This window comes from Glycine max, chromosome 18, assembly GCF_000004515.6.
Source record: "Glycine max cultivar Williams 82 chromosome 18, Glycine_max_v4.0, whole genome shotgun sequence".
Classification (NCBI taxonomy): Eukaryota; Viridiplantae; Streptophyta; class Magnoliopsida; order Fabales; family Fabaceae; genus Glycine; species Glycine max.
This window is the reverse complement of record NC_038254.2, coordinates 2419255-2437968: the sequence shown is the minus strand read 5'-3', so window position 1 is coordinate 2437968 and position 18714 is coordinate 2419255. Positions and strand designations below refer to the sequence as shown.

At 32.5% G+C, this 18714-nt stretch overlaps 1 protein-coding gene and 2 pseudogenes across 1 annotated transcript; 1 reads left to right on the top strand and 2 right to left on the bottom strand.

The window, feature by feature from the left end:
* Positions 1-628: 628 nt before the first annotated feature.
* LOC100795641 (UDP-glycosyltransferase 76F1-like) lies at positions 629-5480 on the bottom strand (annotated as a pseudogene).
* On the top strand, positions 5472-8127 carry LOC100795109 (UDP-glycosyltransferase 76F1-like; annotated as a pseudogene).
* Positions 8128-8728: 601 nt separating this feature from the next.
* LOC100782214 (uncharacterized) lies at positions 8729-13186 on the bottom strand. Its single transcript, XM_003552549.5, has 3 exons — positions 12592-13186; positions 11763-12128; positions 8729-9546 (listed from the first exon to the last, which is right to left on the bottom strand). The coding sequence occupies exons 1-3, from the start codon at positions 12889-12891 to the stop codon at positions 8893-8895; spliced, it is 1320 nt and encodes a 439-aa protein (XP_003552597.1). The 5' UTR covers positions 12892-13186; the 3' UTR covers positions 8729-8892.
* Between the last annotated feature and the right edge of the window lie 5528 nt (positions 13187-18714).

Sequence of the window (18714 nt, the reverse complement as noted above, 5' to 3'; positions counted from 1 at the left end):
TTTTTGACGAAAGACAAAACCATGACCCTAACTTGCATATTAATTTAGATTTGAACGAGAATGTCACGATGTGACTCTTTGTGACGTCTACGAGCAAGACCTCCACTGTCGTACACGGTTGGACCAGATAAGTAGATGATTTTTCATCCGACACTACAACTGGATTGGATGGAGGTGAGCAGCACAAACAGGAGCTGAATGGTGCATTTCATTTGGCCAAAATGAACACTAACGTTGCTACCAAAATAGACACTAAAGTTGCTGACAAAAAATTGAAAAAAAGACCAAAATAATGCATTTTGAAAATATAAAGGAGCATAATGAAATTTGTAAAATATAATGTACTAAAGTGAAATAACTGCGAAACATAATAGATTAAAAGTAACTTTGAATTATTTTAAAATTTAAAAATTAACAAAACACTAACGTTTTTAATGAAAAATTAAAATAAATAACACATTTCAAAAATATAAAGGATCAAAATAAAACTTTTAAAATTAAATATACCAAAACAAAATAACTACAAAATATAATGGACCAAAAATAACATTAAATTTTACTATAATTTTTCATATGTTTAGAGAGAAACAACGAAAAATCCTTTCAACAATTCCCTTCATGAGACCCTTTCAATAATACCCTTCATGAAACCCAAATGGTTAAAGTAGGAACATAATCAGGAGGCTTCAAAAGTAAATGACTCCAATGACAAAATGTAAGCAACCAAAAATTCCAAAGAAGAGAAAGAGGAACCACCTTGTTTCAAGCAAATCTTTGCCACTTCCTTCAACTTCCACGCTCTACCTCTAATCTCCTTCCGTTCAACATTGGCATCCATCAATCTTCTAATGGTCCTCTCTATTTCCCCTCTGTCCACTCCCTTCTCTAGCTGCAATCCAACCCTCCAAACATGGCTCACATACCTAGCATTCACTTTTTGATCAGTGAAACAAGGCATGCATATCATAGGAACCCCTTCACAAATACTCTCCAAGGTTGAATTCCAACCATTATGAGTCCAAAATGCACCTATTGTTGAATGAGCCAACACTTCTAGCTGAGGGGCCCATTTCACTATTAGGCCTCTCCCTTCCAAATTCTCCATGAACCCACTTGGCAATGGTTCAAGCCATTCCGAGCCCTTGATTAGGCCCGGTCGAACCACCCACAAAAATGGGTGCTTATTATTGACTAAACCCCAAGCTATCTCTATGAACTCAGTCTCAGTTATTGCAGCAACACTCCCAAAAACTCACAAAGACCAGGGATTTTGGTGTGTGTTTGTCTAACCAAGATATGCAACTTTGGTCTTGTGATATTAGGCTGCTATAAGAAGGGAGGAAGGAGAGTACTTGTGAAAAGGGCCTATTGGGAACATTGGTATGGAAAATTCTTGGCTCAGAGTTGTGAGTGCAGATGATTCCAACTCTTCAAAGGAGTTCCAAATCACTCTTAAGGAGCCCTTAGTCTCTTTGACGAACATGCGTAATAGTTCATAGTATTTTTCTGGCTCCTCTGTCTTAATCATAGGTAAGTCTTTCACTCTGAGTGGTGGTAGCTCTTCCACTGGCTCCTCCAATTTGCATTCTAAGTGCATCATGCAGAAAAGTAATACATCATTGCTAATGTTAGATTGTAATTTTGTCACTTTGTTCCAAATAAAAACACATTAAACTCTTAATCTTAAAAAAAAGAAGAAAAATAGCGAAGCTAGTAGTTAGAATTGATAAATTTACTAGGACTAGGATTGGTAGATATCTCTTGCTGTAAAGTGTAAACACTAGCAGAGAGTGTAATAAAAAAAAAATCTCTAAAAAAAAGAAAACACTAGCAGAGAGAAAAGATGAAAAGAAAGATAAATAACTCATAATTGTAGCAGGACATGAAAAATATTACTATAGAACAGTAAAGAGATTATTAACTTGGTGTTGCTATTATTTTGATGTCCAAATCCAATTTACAAAGTTCCCAGACTGTTAAAGAAAATTATGACTTCATTCTTAAGTAAAAATAAAATATTGTTGAAGTTTGTGCAAACACCGACACGAAATATGACAAAGTTTAATGATTTTTTTTTTAATATTTTACATTAGTAACTTTTTAATATAGTATCAAAGAAAAAAAAATTAAGGATAATGATTTTGTGCACATGTTTTTTTTGATTGTGAGAATCACATTCCATTGGTTTCTTTGGGTTGCGTTCACTTTTGTTTTTTTGGTTTGGGTCCGCCTCTTGGGTTTGTTGCCTTCCCGTGAACCCCCTCCAAATAAAAAATCATAGTGATAGTCCAAAATTTATAATAGAAAGTATACAAATATAAATATTAAATTGACGGAGAGAATATATATTTAAAAAAATGATAAAATATAACTGTAAATAAAACAAAAATATTATGATTTATTTAATCATTTAGACATTTTCATCTATATTAGCATAAAATTTTACAAATTAAAAATAAAATTTAATAGTCATGCAATGTTGAAATAATTTTATATCATCAACCAAATAGAAATTAATGTTGATATAACTTTTAAATAGTTATTATAAAAGTTAATAAAATTATACTACTACTAATAATATAAATCTAATTTATTTTTAAAAATATAAAATATGTCTATAAATATTGGAAGAAGTATAATAAAATCCTATTTAAAGTTCACCAGGGAACAGATTAATTGGTTGTATAATTGGTTCAGGTGTGTTTTTGAGATACATATTTAATTTACCGGATGTGAATTAGTTTGAATTGATTCAAAACTGGGTTAAACTCTGTTTTTGATAAGTTTGAACTGGTTTTCTATAAGAAATATATTATTTATATTTTTTTATTATATCACCTATTTTATTTTATTTTTTTAAAGTAAAATTCATTACTTGAATAATAAAACTAAATCTCGTGAAATCATATTAAATATTTGATGAAATAAAAATTGATTGAATTTTTTACCAACCACATGTTATGTTAACAAAATTCAATCCTTTCTCGATATGTTCTTCAAAATATCCGATTCATGTGAATTCTTGCCTCCAGCTAATAATCTTGATGAAATTGTCACATATTGAGCACAATAAATAAGAAATGAGAAACATGTTTAATGTAATTTGATTGAATAGTTTATTGATCATTCAAATTTTGAATTATTTTATTTTATTTTTATAAAAATGATTTTTTGTAATTTCACACTAAAAAATATATTGAAAGAAAGCAAAATGCAATAAAAATTTAAATTTTGATTTTTTTTAAAAAGACTCGTATTAAAGGTAATTTTTTTTGTCAGTAAATATAGGTTATTAAAATATTAATTTTGTTAGTAAAAAAATTGAATCCATTACTTTTTTTTCAATTTTCTTTTTCTTTAACCATCCCATCCATACACAAACTTTATATCTTCATATTAAAGGTACGGTTTAATTTAATGAAAATTAAATTATATATGAAATTATCGTAAAAAAATAATATAAGGATATTAAATATGTAGTTTGATTTTAACATTATAAAATAAAAATTGAAACAAAAATATAAATGTTTTCATTTTCAAATTTTAATTATTTTAATATATTTAAGGTTTAAAATAGTTTCATTCAATTTTCAAGAGTAAATAATATGAAAAAAAAATCAATGTAAACCTTAATTTTTAAGGTGTATGAGTAAAATGAAGAAAAACATTAAAAAAAAAAGGAAAAAGTGATAGATGTGATGGGTTGGTTATATCATGAAAAAAAATGAAGAGATAATAAATAGTATATAATAATAATAACTCAAATATATAATATTTCCCTAGTAGAGTCAATCTCTACTTTGATATAGAAGTATACTAACGTTCTTCTGCATAATTTTCAGCTGGCTAAATTAGTAATGTAAGCCTACCAACTAAAATGCCTTGACAAGCCCGAAAATTGAATACAGTAGAAAATTGGGAACTAACCTTGTATGGGTACGTAACCTTTTTCTCTAAGTAATGGAAAAGCGGTGAAAGCAACAAAGGAAGAAACTCCACCAGTTCTCAACACAATCCTCGGCAGCTGAAGGCTGTCGGCAACCGCTTGAGTGAAGTAACACAAAGCATCTGAGATCAAACATGAAACAAGTTCCTGGGACACATCACTTTTTAGTAGCAAGAGTGGGGTGCTGTGAGAGAGAAAAGGAGGGGAAAAAAAAAGAAAAAAGAAAAATTTAAGAACCTCAAATTTTGGTGCTTGTTGGGTTAGAGTAAAAATAGCAAGTGATTCTTAAATCTGACTTGTCAATAAGTGACTCACAAAAATTACATTAAGAACCCAAAAATCATTCAACAGTTAAAGATGCTCTAAGGTAATTCTTGTTATGCTTTTGATTAATTTTTACATAACACGTAATTAAGTATTATTAGTGATTTTTTCTTAAAATTTTTAAAATTAAATATGTCACAAAAAGATTAGTTTGAGAGCATAAACAAATAATGATCTAAGATCTTCTAATAACTAACCATTTCTATTCAATTAAGTCTATATTATCATCAATCCATAATTTATTTTAAACTTAATTTTTTAAGTGAGAGAATTTAAGTCTCTTAATCACATTATCAATTCTTTGACTAGTATAATTATTTGACTTCCTTAAGAACGAGAATCTCAGGATGACCAATAACATTTATTTTATCCCTAAGCATGATTGTTCTCTTCAGTTTACAATTCAATTGAATTCTTCAATTATAAACAAATAAAAAGAATGATGCACTTCCGTGATCAAGCTACCAGCAAACAATAAGTATGAAAGAGAAACAATAATAGCTACTCATGGTCATGGGATAAAGCTTTTGATGAAGAAAACAATGAAAGATGAATCTCTGTACATCCAACCTATCAAGATCGTTCTTTCCTCCTTTTACTCAAAACGTACAATAGGTATATCACAATAGGATCAATAAAACAGACTAAAAATAAAGAAAAATCTCACATGTTACAGTTATCTGCGTGACCAGGTTCACAACTCTCTCATGACCTGTTCTGATTGTTGAAATTTAATTTGTTCGACTTTTGATCGTGGACATGACCACAGTCTCCTTATGATCTTGTGATTTATTTTGACTTCTTCCAACTGAATTTCCCTTTTTTTTTAGTTTCAAGGCTTCCAAAATTCTCCTAACGTAGTTACTTGGGAACTCTTTTTTTACTTGACCCGAGCTGAGATTCCTACAAAACATTAGGAAAAAATCCAAAGATCAAGCACGAAATGTATAAACTAAAAATCCTAAATAAACTAAATTTTTATATAAAACTTAACTAAAATAAACACAAACAAATTAAAGCTTAAAAGTATATCAGAGGTATCGCATAATTGTCCAAAACTACCATAAAATGTAAGTAAAAATGAAAATTATCATGCACTTGGTGTCGCTTAGCTCTTCCTCCTATTAGTAGCATACATACATACATTCTTATTATTTGTATCATCACCCAGGTCAGCGCAATTTATGGGAGTCAACGAATGGATGAGCATGAAGACTCGCACACGCACATAATTCCTTCCTAATACTATAGAAGAGACGTTGCGATCTAAAACACTCTCTCAAAGATAACAATTTCATTCCAACTCTCAGATCAGAATCAGATACCTACATTTAAGGCCACAGTATCATTTGTCACCAGTCTTCAGTACTAGCTTAATTACCGTTAAACCTTTTTCGTTCTTCTACCCGTGAATGGAGGAGGAGAAATCGAGACTGTTGCTGATGCCATCACCGTTACAAGGCCACATAACACCATTTCTCCACCTCGGTGACATTCTCTACTCAAAGGGCTTCTCCATCACCATTCTCCACACTATCTTCAAGTCCCCAGACCCTTCTTCCTACCCTCACTTCACCTTATCAGAAACAGAAGCCTCAAAACTCGATCGATGCCGTGCACCTCACCGACCTCATCAACATCAAATGCAAGCACCCTTTGAAGGAACGGTTGGCTTCTTCGGTGCTGTCTCGGTCTCAACATGAACCTCTTGCTTCATTTCCAATGCTGCACTTCACTTCACTCAACCTGTTTGCGACTAATTGAAGCTCCTACGCCTTGTGCTCAGAACTGGTGGAGCCTCTTCTTTTCTTGTTTTTGCCTCGTTTCCTCTCCTTAGGGAAAAGGGTTACCTCCCCGTACAAGGTTCGTTCTTCTTCAATTTTTTTCTTGTAACCTTTTGTCGAACGTGATTGGTTCCAAATTCCAAAATGATATGTGTTTTTTTTTTTTAATCAGAAAGTTCCCATATTTGTTGGTGTTTTCATTGATTGGCAGATGCAATGTTGGCTAGAGAATGTTTTTCATTTTATATACTGAGAATGCCAAACTGGTCCCCGGGGAGTCCTTATTTTCCAGGACTAGTTTAGGCCTTTATTCTTCATGGTAATTAGGATTGTCTTAGTTATGGATTTTTTTAAGTAAAATAGTAGATGGTGAAAAAGTTTTTATTTATTTATTTTAGGCTTAGTTGCATTTTTAGTCCCACATTTGTTGGATTTTGGTCCCTTCCCTCCAATTGTCTCAATTGGATCACTTAAGTTTTCTTCCATTTATCATCACATTCCTTCATTCTTATTTCATCTAGTATCTAACAAACTAGATAACATGCCAACTTGGACATGACATGACAGAATGTATCAATTGAGAATAACACAACATATAGACTTAACTCTGCGTTAGCAATGCTTGTGTGGGTAAATTTATTGTTTTTATGTCAGTAAAGAACATCAAAAGGAATATCTTTCCATTTTGAGAAAATTAATGAATTGAATATCAGATGAAATTAAGATGGGAAAACTGTGAATGGCAGAAAATTTGAGAGACTCAATTCATGCAATTGGAACTCGAGGAACCAAAATTGTACAATCATAATATTGATGGGACTAAAAATGCAATTAAACCTTTATTTTATGTATTTTTATAGATATTATAATAAAAATGTCATTTTGCTTTCATGATTTATTTTCTTTTTGAAGTGCAAATTGAAGCAACATGCCTAGAGATGAAAGGGCCTAAAATTTTCATCTTTACTTTTGTTTAAAATCGGAAGAGCCTCTGGTGTATCTCCCACCACTCAAGGTGAAAGATCTTCCTAAGTTTCAGTCGCAGGATCCTGAGGAATGCAAGGCGTCTTCAGGGGTTATTTGGAACACCTTTAAAGAGTTGGAATCATCTGTTTATGTGAGTTTTGGGAGTATTGCAGCAATAAGCAAGACTGAGTTCTTGGAGATAGCTTGGGGGTTAGCCAACAGCAAGCAGCTGTTTTTGTGGGTGATTCGACCTGGGTTAATCCATGGCTCAGAATGGCTTGAACCATTGCCAAGTGGATTCCTAGAGAATTTGGGAGGAAGAGGCTACATTGTCAAATGGGGTCCTTAAGAACAAGTGCTGAGCCATCCTGCAGTGAGAGCATTTTGGACTCAATGGTTGAAACTCAACTCTAGAGAGCATATGTGAAGGGGTTCCAATGATTTGTATGCCTTGTTTTGCAGACCAAAAGGTCAATGCCAAATATGCAAGCAGTGTTTGGAAGGTTGGGGTGCAATTACAGAATAAGCTAGAGAGAGGAGAGGTAGAGAAGACCATTAAAAAACTAATGGTTGGGGATGAAGCGAATGAGATTAGAGAGAATGCCTTAAATTTGAAGGAAAAGGCAAGTGATTTCTTGAAAGAAGGTGGTTCGTCTTACTGTTTCCTGGATAGCTTGGTTAGTGACATATTGTCACTGAAATCTGCTACATCTAGAGCTCACTGATATCTCTCCTAACAATTAACCGGTCACATGTGTTGCAAAAAGCAATTCAATCTATGAATCAACAAAATAGACTGAAGGAAAAATCAGTTGTCAAATTGCAATTCAATCAAATGCTGATATAGCACATAATATCAGCTACCATTTGCTCTTACCTTGTCTACAATTTAATTATAGTTTTATCAGTCTACAATTTTTTGCTTATACTCCACTGGGTTTATTTGTAGTGATAAGGCTTTTATTGTTTGTTGTTTATTCCATTAGGTTTATTTCCCTAACATTAGAGATTAGGTTTATACTGTATAATCATATTCTCTACAAATAGGTTTTATGTGCAGGAGAAGCCACTTTTTCTGTAAGGCTGTAACACATACATATTAATTAATGTTAGGAACTCTCAAACTAGATCTATTCACAAGAAGAAAAGAACACAAACAGAAACGAATCCCAGGTACTCAGGTAAACTATCAACAAAATCCTCTAAAATAGAGTAATGCACCAGTCTTTTAGCCCAAGAGTATATATAATACTGAGCCTATCAAGTCAACTGGTTCCATGCCCTTGTTGGCCAGGTCCCTTCCGTAAAAGTCTTATTTTTATCCCAATGTTATCTTCTTCGTATTGAAAAATTAAATGATCACAGGCTCAATTTCTGTCATCAATCAAGAATTCAAGATCATACGTAGTGCTACCGATGTATCGTACTGAATATATTTCATTTAAGACCCAACTTTGGATAACTCTTTGGATTGATATAATTATGTATAAAAACTTCATGTAGACAGAAAATTTAATGGCATCATAGACATGTCTTATCTACACTACACCCCAATTAGAAAGCAATGATAGTTGCAAACAGAAAATAGATTTTCATGGCTGGAATACTGTCTGTAAGTTATTCACATTGCAGATTAAATTGCCCTTTGATTTTTATGCCTAGCTAATGTTCAAGAAGACTACATTGGATTTGGATGGCAAAAAGAAAAGGCAAAATTAGAGGTTTCTATTGAGTATTGAAAATTGTTTCTCGTCCTATACTAGTTTGTAGTGAGAAGAGAAGTAATTAAGCTAATATGATAGCTCCACTACAAACTCGACCATGTACTAACCTATTTACAAAACGATGTAATGAACGTAAAGAAAGATTAATTTACAAATCTTCATCACTCTCGCTGCTGGTACAAGAATCATCCAAGTTCACAGCAGCTACTTTGGAAGCACTAATCCTAAAAGAAGCCGAACGAATCTTGTAGGGCAACTTGGCATTATTATTATTATTGCTTGCAACCACCCCACCACCACATGATTCTTCATTCTCTTCTTCCTCTCTCTTCAAATCACTAGGAGGCAAAAAACAGTCTATGGACAACCCTTTAACGTTAAAGTCCACTTCCTCAACTTGCCAAACCTCTTCCATTCTCGTCCTGGAATGTGTCTCGGGTCCCCCACCAAACCTGAACAAGGACACCCGTGTCTTCCCAGCGTGTGCTACTTGGATCCCATCCACGCTTCTGTAGTCTTGGATTAGGGACTCCATGTTGGTTTCCCAGTATATGCTCTCGCTTTCGTGAGACTTAAGTTTGAGCAAGTGTGAGTCTTCTAGTTGCACTAATAAGCCCGTTCTTTGGCTGAAGTAGCCCCACACCGTGTGGCGAACTATCTCTACGTTGCTGTTGCTCCTTGCTCGCAGTGTGGACGACTCCGCTTCGAGTTTCAGTATGAAGCAGTCCTCGTTGTTCACTGTCTTCTCTCCAATGCATATGGAGTTGCTGAACAGATTAGCAGTGGACCTTGGATCAAGACCCTGTTAAAAAAAAACAGTATTGGATCATTTGTCTATAATTCATAATCAAAATGTATATAAGTTTTACATTAAGCAACCCTAGTTGTCGTGTTTGGAAATCAGTTGCAAAATTAGGTTCAGAACTTTTACCAAAGGATCATGATCCTTTCTTTTACATTTATTTTACTTTTATCAGTTGAATTTATATATATTGGAACGCGAGTCATAGCATTTTCAAATAAAAACCAAACATACACTTAACTACAATTTTTTCTTTACTCTTTTTTCAGCATATTATACTTAAAACTCTTAAAAACCCATTATTTCTCACATTTCCTACTTGTATAAGAGGGTTTAGTGATTATATATATATATATATATATATATATATATATATATATATATATATATATATATATAAAGAATTTAGTTATACAAAAAAAAAAATATAGGAAACAAATCAAAAAGTGTAAAATGGTTTTTTAAAAAGGTAAAGTTTAGTTGTTTTTTTTTGTCACGGGGGAGGGAATAATGAGATGGGGTGCATCAGTGCATGTCTTTCACGTTGCTTCAAACTTGCTCTTTAACTTTATGAGAAAATGAGTATACAACTAGGGTTAGGCCTTGTCTAACTTGGCTTATTGGAACTATAAAGTCTCACATGAAACAAATAAAGATAACTGAAAGTTTATATAAGCATGCAAGGGTTGAGTCTGGCCAATTGGTTTGAATTTTTTGGACAATACACCTTCTATACTTAATATACTTTTACATTCTCCTATTAGACTCGTACTTTACGTTTTAATATGATATGAAAGCTCAACTGGCCGATGTAACATGAAATTAAGGTTTTACGTTTTAACATGGTACGAGAACTCAACTAGATGTAACATGGAATTGAGATTTTAACATTTAGAAGTTAAAATTTTTGTAAAAAAATATTTAGAAGTTAATAAAAATTATATTGTTAGCATTTACTAACTTTTACATTGGTGGAGGTGACATGAAGGTCAAGGTCAAATTTTATCTTTTACCAAACGGCAAGTAAATAACAAATCCAATTGGTTCACATTTACACTCTCCTATTAGACTCGTATTTTACGTTTTAATATGATATGAAAGCTCAACAGCATGTAACATGAAATTGAGGTTTTATATTTTAATATGGTATGAGAGCTAACTAGATGCAACATGGAATTGAGGTTTTAACATTTAGAAGTTAATAAAAATTATATTGTTAGCATTTACTAACGTTTACATTGATGGAGGTGGCATGAAGGTCAAGGTCAAATTTTATCTTTTACCAAAAGGCAAGTAAATAGCAAACCCAATTGGTTCAAGACTGGGGGAAGGGGGGGTCCAGGCAAAAGAATAAAGCAGCTTCGCAATGGATGGGAACAGGTTGTCACACACGGAGGAAAGGTTCAGATATTATTGTTGACTTGTCTTAATCGCAACTACTACTAACTAGGAAAAATTCCCTATTTAAGTGACTTTTAAAGGGTAGATTTTCCCATGTTCCCTTCTTAGAATGTTGACTTTTTCTTATTAAAATTTAATATTTAGACCTTATGGTTCTGGAAGGGGATAATTAGGGACAAAAATTTCAATGGGAAAGCAACACAAGCTTCTTTTTTTTTTTTTTTTTTATCGTTTGCTAATTCCTTTAGAAAATGGGAAGCACTTTGTTACACGGACTTCTTTTCTTCCTTAATTTGCTGGCATGTGTTGGTTTCGGAGGTTGATAACAACCAACCCCACTTTTCTTCTTATATGCTAAGGAGAGCAAAGACTATTTGAGGAGTTTAAAAAAGAGTACTTGAAGTGGGAAAGCAGCACATGAGAAACAAAGCAAAACGCGGAAAGAAAGTAAAGACGAAAAGCAATAAAATAAAGTAGCACCTAAGCATGGTTTGCCTATTCATATTGATCAAAGGAAATCACTTCACGCCCACTAGGCATAGCAAGCCTCTAGAGGCAATTCTCCAATTACCATGAAAATCAGTGAGGAATAAAGTCCTCTAGTAGAATGATTCAATTTTTTACCCCACCCATATACTAATCATAATTAAGCATGCTCTATTCTGCCCAATACAAACAAACAATCACATATCATAAATTTTATCATGACATGACATCATAATTAAGCATGCTCCTTTATGTTCCATACAAACAATTAATCCACCCCTTTTTTCTAAAAAGAAAAATAGTTAGAACTATCAAGAACTTTTGATTACCTGTAAGAAACGTCTGAGAGGTCTTGGTGGGCCTCGAGAGGCATGAGAATGATGCCAAGGGGTTTGCCTCCATGCCACTTTACCATCACTCCCGGCAGTGATCTTGTAGCCAGAAACCACAAGCTCTAAACACCACAACTCTGGCCTCTTCTGCCACACCACAAAACCCCCCACCTCCCCCTTCATCTGCAAGTTCTTCACCTTCACCATCTTCTTACTATTCACACTCCCTTCCCCTGCTGAAAACTCTGATGCTGCCATCTTCACCTGCCCCATAGCATACATGCTGTCCACACTATTCAAAGCACGCTCTCCTCCCACCGCTGCCACGTACTGCTTCACTATGTATTTAGCCATTGAAACCTCCTGCACAAGCATACACAACACATAAAACAATCAGTAAACATAACAACATTAGTAACCAAATTTAGCGACGAAATATTATTTTTCCATCGCCAATTCTGGCTCAACAAATTTTAGTGATGAATTTGTAAAAAAATTGCATGTTCCGTTTCTGTCACTAGTTTTAATTTTTCTAATAAAACCAAAGGGTCTCTATTTTTTTATCATTGAATTGAATCATGCACGAAACTTGGGTACAGTTCTAGTTCTACAGGTGTTGTTTGTACTATTCTCTAATCAGAATTGAAGTTTCATTTGATTAATTTACACAATAAATGTTTGCATAAAGTATCATGCAGATTATCAAAATAAAACTCTAATTCTGATTGAAGAACCGTACAAACAACATGCTTAAAGAACTGTAGATAAGTTTTGTCCTTGAATCATTGTCTATTGAAAAAACAAAGTAAAAGAAAAGATCACTGACAATGTGTTGGTCTTTAATGCTGCGAGTGATGGGTTGGTTGTCAGGGGCGATAGGTGAAGGAATTAACGGCGCTCCAACAACGCCTAACAAAAGCTGAATCTCAGTGTTTTTCCCTCCGAAAACTGCTGCCATGGAAGCTGAATTTGATCTCGATTCAGCGTGTGGTTTCATCCAATTCTTCATGTTGTGCCAAGCTTTGGTGGTTCCACTCTTGTGGGTGAGAATCTCCTCCGGGATAGGGACCTCAAGCACGGTTTCGAGCCCATCCTCACGATCAAGATTGGGACACAGCTTCTTCATAGCTGAGAAGAATTTATTAAGTACTTCTGATTCCGGACCCAAGTGAGATACTTTGGAGATAACAGGGTAGATTATAAAGACTAATTAGATAGCTAAGGATATATGAGAAATTAAAGTAACGAGAGAGGCAAGGAAAGCAAGTCTTGGATACAAAGATAGAAGAATGAATGAATGCAAGTTGTAGTATGAAGAGTAGTATTGAGTATGAAACTTTGGAAAATATTGCCAACCATACCAATGGAGGGTCCACCCTTAATATGTAACGTGGTCCGCTATGTCTATGTCGTGTTTGCACGCCTCTATTATTCACTACACTTCATACTAACTTAAATAGGGGACTCATTAATTAAGCTCATTGTTAACTTTTAATTTAATATTGTTGTTGATGGTGACATGTATGTATGGTTTCATTAATTTCATGTTAGTCTTTTTTTTAATAAAGGGAGCATGTTAAGTTAGGTTGTCGATTTTGAACTCTTAAGTAACTGTTTTGTGTTACATTTTAGATATACTGTCACTGTCTTTGTACTGATGATCTTCATTTTCTAGCTGGAGAAAAAATGAAACTCCTCTAATCCATACACTTAGTTTGGTATGTTGGTAGTCTTTCACATCAATGTTTCTACTTAATTACCGTGATTGTTCATGTTAATTTTCGGTTCAAAATTTGTATCTCCGGAAAGGGAGAGTCAATTGGTCAAATCCGTTATCATTTTATTGACTATTGATTGAGTAACAAAATAGGATCAAATATCTGATTCTGGGTAGAATAGGATGGTAATCATGCCACTTTCAAGTTGATAACTTGAGTAACGAGGACTTCATAAAGTTTGAGTGATTCTTGCGAGCCTTCTTAATTACTCAATCAGATGGGCTCGATTTCAACCTGTTATTCCAAATAATTGCTGAGTATTAAATCATACGACAATTTGAGAAGTACTAGAACCATAAAAAAAAATCTACTTTTCTTTTTGTAGTCGTGCTAATTATTGTGCTTATGCTAGATAATAGTTTAATAGTAACAAGGTGGTATCCAGTCTTTTTCACATAACTATATAAGATAGTAACTATATACAAATTGACAATATTAATTTCCAGTATTGTGAGAGAGTAAAATATACACTAAATTGGTTCACCACTAAATGAGATACTTTCTCTTTAGACAAATTTATGCACAAATAATTTATTTTTGAAAGGCTCAGGACTTGTGAAGGTGACCGAAGAAAGCCCATAAATTGTCTTGATGAAATCAAAGGAGGAAATAGGGTAACAAAAGAAAAATTGAGATGAAACTTTTTTTATGGCTTTGAATTCTTTTATTCTGCATCAAAAATCACATGTGTTCTCAAATCATTGGATTAGAAATTAATCTGGTTGAAATATTTGATTTTTAATGTAACATGTAAACAACCTACATCCCAAGTGTGGGGGAAAATAAAACAAACTAAAAAAAGAAGAGGACCTACAAAGAGACTAGATATATTGGAATGTATCTTCCACAAGCATGCATCCCCCAAGTTATATAGAATTATAAACTAGATAAGATGATGGTTATCCACGTACACTACTACAAGCAAAAGAAAATGATACATACACACACGCACACCAATGAGACGCATGTCCGAGAACCACACAAGATTGGTAAAATAAATGGCAGCAACATTCAAAAGTGTAATTGATGAATAGGATGAGATACTGGTAAGGAACAAGTGAATCTAGTTATCCCTGTCGACTCCAATGGGTAGGGGGCACAACCATGTGAGGTGTGCCCTGATCAAATTGATCGAATAAAGTGGTCCAATCCATTTGAGAAGCAACGGTTTAGCTGACGAGGATGTATTAACCGACAAATTAAGTTGTTGTCGTTTCCAATCATGCCATGCACGTTCTGTTACTAATCTTTATTGTCTGTTGGGGCTGGCGACCACGTAACAATCTTCCCGTCACAACTACTAGAATTTTATTTATTTCTTATATATAAACAATGTATTCTTTAATACTAATACATTATTTTCTTAAGGTTATCATGTTCCCTCTCAAATCTCTGTAGATTGCACAACAGCTCACACACGAACCAAATATTATATTATATATAAAATATATATTCCTTAAACTTTTTTTTTCTATACTACATATATCATCTACTAAAGTCAATCTCATTTGAATTAGATAAGATTATTATAATTCTCAAAACTTTTTTTACAAATATTTAATGCATCTACATTCCTAGAACTTGAATTGAAAATCTCTAAATAAATTAAAATAATCTCACATAAATTGATCCACACATGTGTAATGGTATGTATTTGTTAAATTATCATTAAAGTAAATACTCCTTGGATTAGTTAATTATAATTTTGTTTTCCTTGAATTATCATTATTATTTAATTAAACTCAAACAAAAGTAAAACAATGACAATAAATATTGTAACTACATTTGGTTAAGCCGAAACAATCTCACATAAGTTAATCTTGATGGTATATATTTCTTAAATTATTATTAAAGCAAATATTCCTTGGATTAGTTAATTATAATTTTTTTTCTTTAATTATCAATATTATTTAATTAAACTCAAACAAAAGTAAAACAATGACATTAAATATCGTAACTACATTTTGTAAGCTGCAATTGATTTTAAACATTCCCAATAAGGTGTAAATGCCTCAATGGATTGAGTATTTGCAGATTATAATTAACTTGTGAAAAATATCGAGACTGTTCAAATTGGGATAATTTACTTAAACAAATTTATTTTAATTGTTTCAAATATGAAGATTGAACCTATTTTTTTTTTATAATTCATTAAGAAATGATTATTTTTATTTATTGAAATTACCATGGAATTATTTTACTTCTTTATTAATTTATTACTTAATAAATAATTTACAAGAGACCTTTATGAAAAAAAAACGTTAGAGTTACATATTTGCCAGGTAACTAATGATGAATAAAATTATAATTATCTACTTAAAATAAATTCATTAAGTAATACAATAGACAAATTATTATTCTCTATATCATTTCTTGCATAAAATTATAATTTTGTGTATGCTTTTATACATGCATGCGCAAGATATTTATGTGTTTTTAATATTAAGTTGACAAAGTTTGGGTTCAATTTGACTTTTATGTGTTTCGTTAGAAGTTAAGTTAATTAAATATTTATAAAGAACTTAAAATTTATTTACATATTTACTTCACGTAATAATTATTATATTCTTTTTGAAATTTTCTATAATAGACTTTTTTTCGAAGAATTATATAATGGACTTTTATCAATACTTTTTAATCACAATTAAAAAAAGTTATAAATTGAGAGGCACATAGTGCTCATAAAAACACTAAAACTATTAATAAAGTCACGCATAGTTTGGGTATGACTGATCAGAAGAATAGAGTCGTTTGCTCTAATATATTTAGAGAGGCCAATCAAGTAATAGATAGACTTGCTAAACATAGTTTGAGTATACAAGAAGGAGTGTCTATCTTTCATACTCCTCCTCCTTGGATTTAAATCCTTGATTGCAGATCTGTCTATTGTTTCTTTATTTCATAGGGTTCTAGTTTGGGCTTATAACTCACTATTGTACATAAAAGAAAAAAGTTAGACACGGTTGATAAATAGTCAAATTCTTTTAAGTGAGGTTGTGTTGTTGATTATTTCAAACATATTATTCCAAGTTTTTTTTTTATAAAAAAATTAGCCTCAAAACTTTATTTTATCAATCTAGAAATACTAACGGCACTCTAATCAAATTTAAGCATGTTCTACCTGAATGCCATCCATTAATTAATGAAGATTCTCTCATTAATTTGCTTTCCCCAAAATTTTCACAGAATCATACATACTAGCTAGTAAACATTAACGATACATCTTAAATACTCATTAACCTATACTTGACCTTAGCCAAAAGGCCAAGAAAGATATAAATTATGATTGGAAGAAAGCATTATTAATTTTCCATATACATCAAACATTGCACTAAGCCACTAAGTGATTCAGAATATCTTAAGAGATAACTTCAAAAAGAAAAAAGATGTGCTACTTCATATTGTTAAGCAACCGACCAAGCATGATTAAAAATTGATAATTACTTAATTAAGGATAAATAAGTTTATACCCAGCCTCATCCCCCCAACAAAACGAAGTATACATATATAATACTCAAAACAAAAACAAAGTATCAACAGCGAAGGCGCCTCCAATCTTGCTGTGGAAGAATAAATGAATTGAATCTCACTTATGAACATGTCAACAAATTTTTAAATAATGCTTCGTACATATCTCTTATAATCGCGTCGTCTTATATTTACGTATATAGGGACAAAATCAGAGACTAGCTAAATGTTCAAAATAACTAGATGGGATCATAAAGTGATTCGCGTGAAAATGTATACGTTTGACATTACTCAAAAGTATAAACAAAGCCAGCTCAGAAGAAATCATTAAAGATAATTAAAACATTCCATAAATATTTTAAGAATAATATTAAAATTAAAAGGTTTTATGCAAACATTTAATGATGCAATTGTTAACATAATCATGTTAATACAAAATTTAAGTTTATGTAGAGATAAACTGCATCAATGTGGGAACCTTGGTAACATATAGAGTGCATGCAGTGCCATGTGTTTAACTTGATGAATTTGTCCACATGAGACTCAAGCGCTAATTTCGCCGATTAGCGGCAGCAACCGTGCACTATCTAAATTCATTCCGACTAATTATTAATCATATGATTCTTTATCGGTGCTGTTAATCATAGGATTCTAATTGCTCACTTCATACTTATACCCTTTTGTCCTATTACACACTCTTCATATTTAATTTCATTTTTCTGACCCTATTTCCCTTCACCAATAAAAAAAATAGTTGGGGGTGCAAAAATGCTACTATACTAACACTTTATCCATCTTTGTTAGTAGTATTTTTTTTTCCATTGAAATTAAACTTTAGATTTATGACTTGACGTACGCAGCATGGTGAGTGGTGACCGACTTACAGTATCACATGGGAATCATCCACATAATGATGTTTTTACGTTTCCTCGTCGTTTCTTCCTTTTTTGGCACTTTTAGTATTCTCTATTTTTTCTGTTACAGAACTTCCACAAATGACACCATTGCAATAAACTTTCTGCCCATGACGTCTGTCTGGATGAGACTGAATAACACGCAGGAGAAAAAAATGGGAGAAAAGTTATGAAAAAATATGAACATTTTTTTAATGCGACATCTATAATTGTCATTACTAAGAATTATTAAGAGATAGTATATGTAAAAAAGAATGATTAAGAGACATAAACGAGAAGAAAAAAGCCCTACTAAAAGTTAAACTAAACAAACTCATACTTAATGTTTTGTCTAATTGTAAACACGTTTAGTTGGTTTGAGGCTAGTTCTGTTAGTTGTCCCCTCAATAATTTCACATTTTCGTTAATCTCTAAAACCTGCGTGAACTTTAGATTATGTACATTACATACATGTAAGTATTCTTCAACCATAACAAGTATATACTTATAATGTTTCATTTTTTAAAAACTTAAGAGTATGCCTGAATAGCATGAAATAAAATTAATTGCTATTATTTGAACTGTTTAGTATATAATAAAATTAAACTAAATTTAATAGAATATATTTTATTTCATTTAAGAATCTTATTTCTCTCTCTTAAACACACACACACACACACACACACACACACACACACACACACACACACACACACACACACACACACACACACACACACACACACACACACACACACACACACACACACACACACACACACACACACACACACACACACACACACACAC

What these genes read in the sequence shown, in the direction of transcription:
- LOC100782214 (XM_003552549.5), bottom strand. Translation starts at nt 12,891, where the DNA reads ATGAAGAAGCTGTGTCCCAATCTTGATCGTGAGGATGGGCTCGAAACC. An exon ending in GCATTAAAGACCAACACATT is followed by an intron (nt 12,129 to 12,591) that starts GTCAGTGATCTT and finishes ATGCTTGTGCAG; the next exon opens with GAGGTTTCAATGGCTAAATA. An exon ending in CTCTCAGACGTTTCTTACAG is followed by an intron (nt 9,547 to 11,762) that starts GTAATCAAAAGT and finishes TTTTTTTAACAG; the next exon opens with GGTCTTGATCCAAGGTCCAC.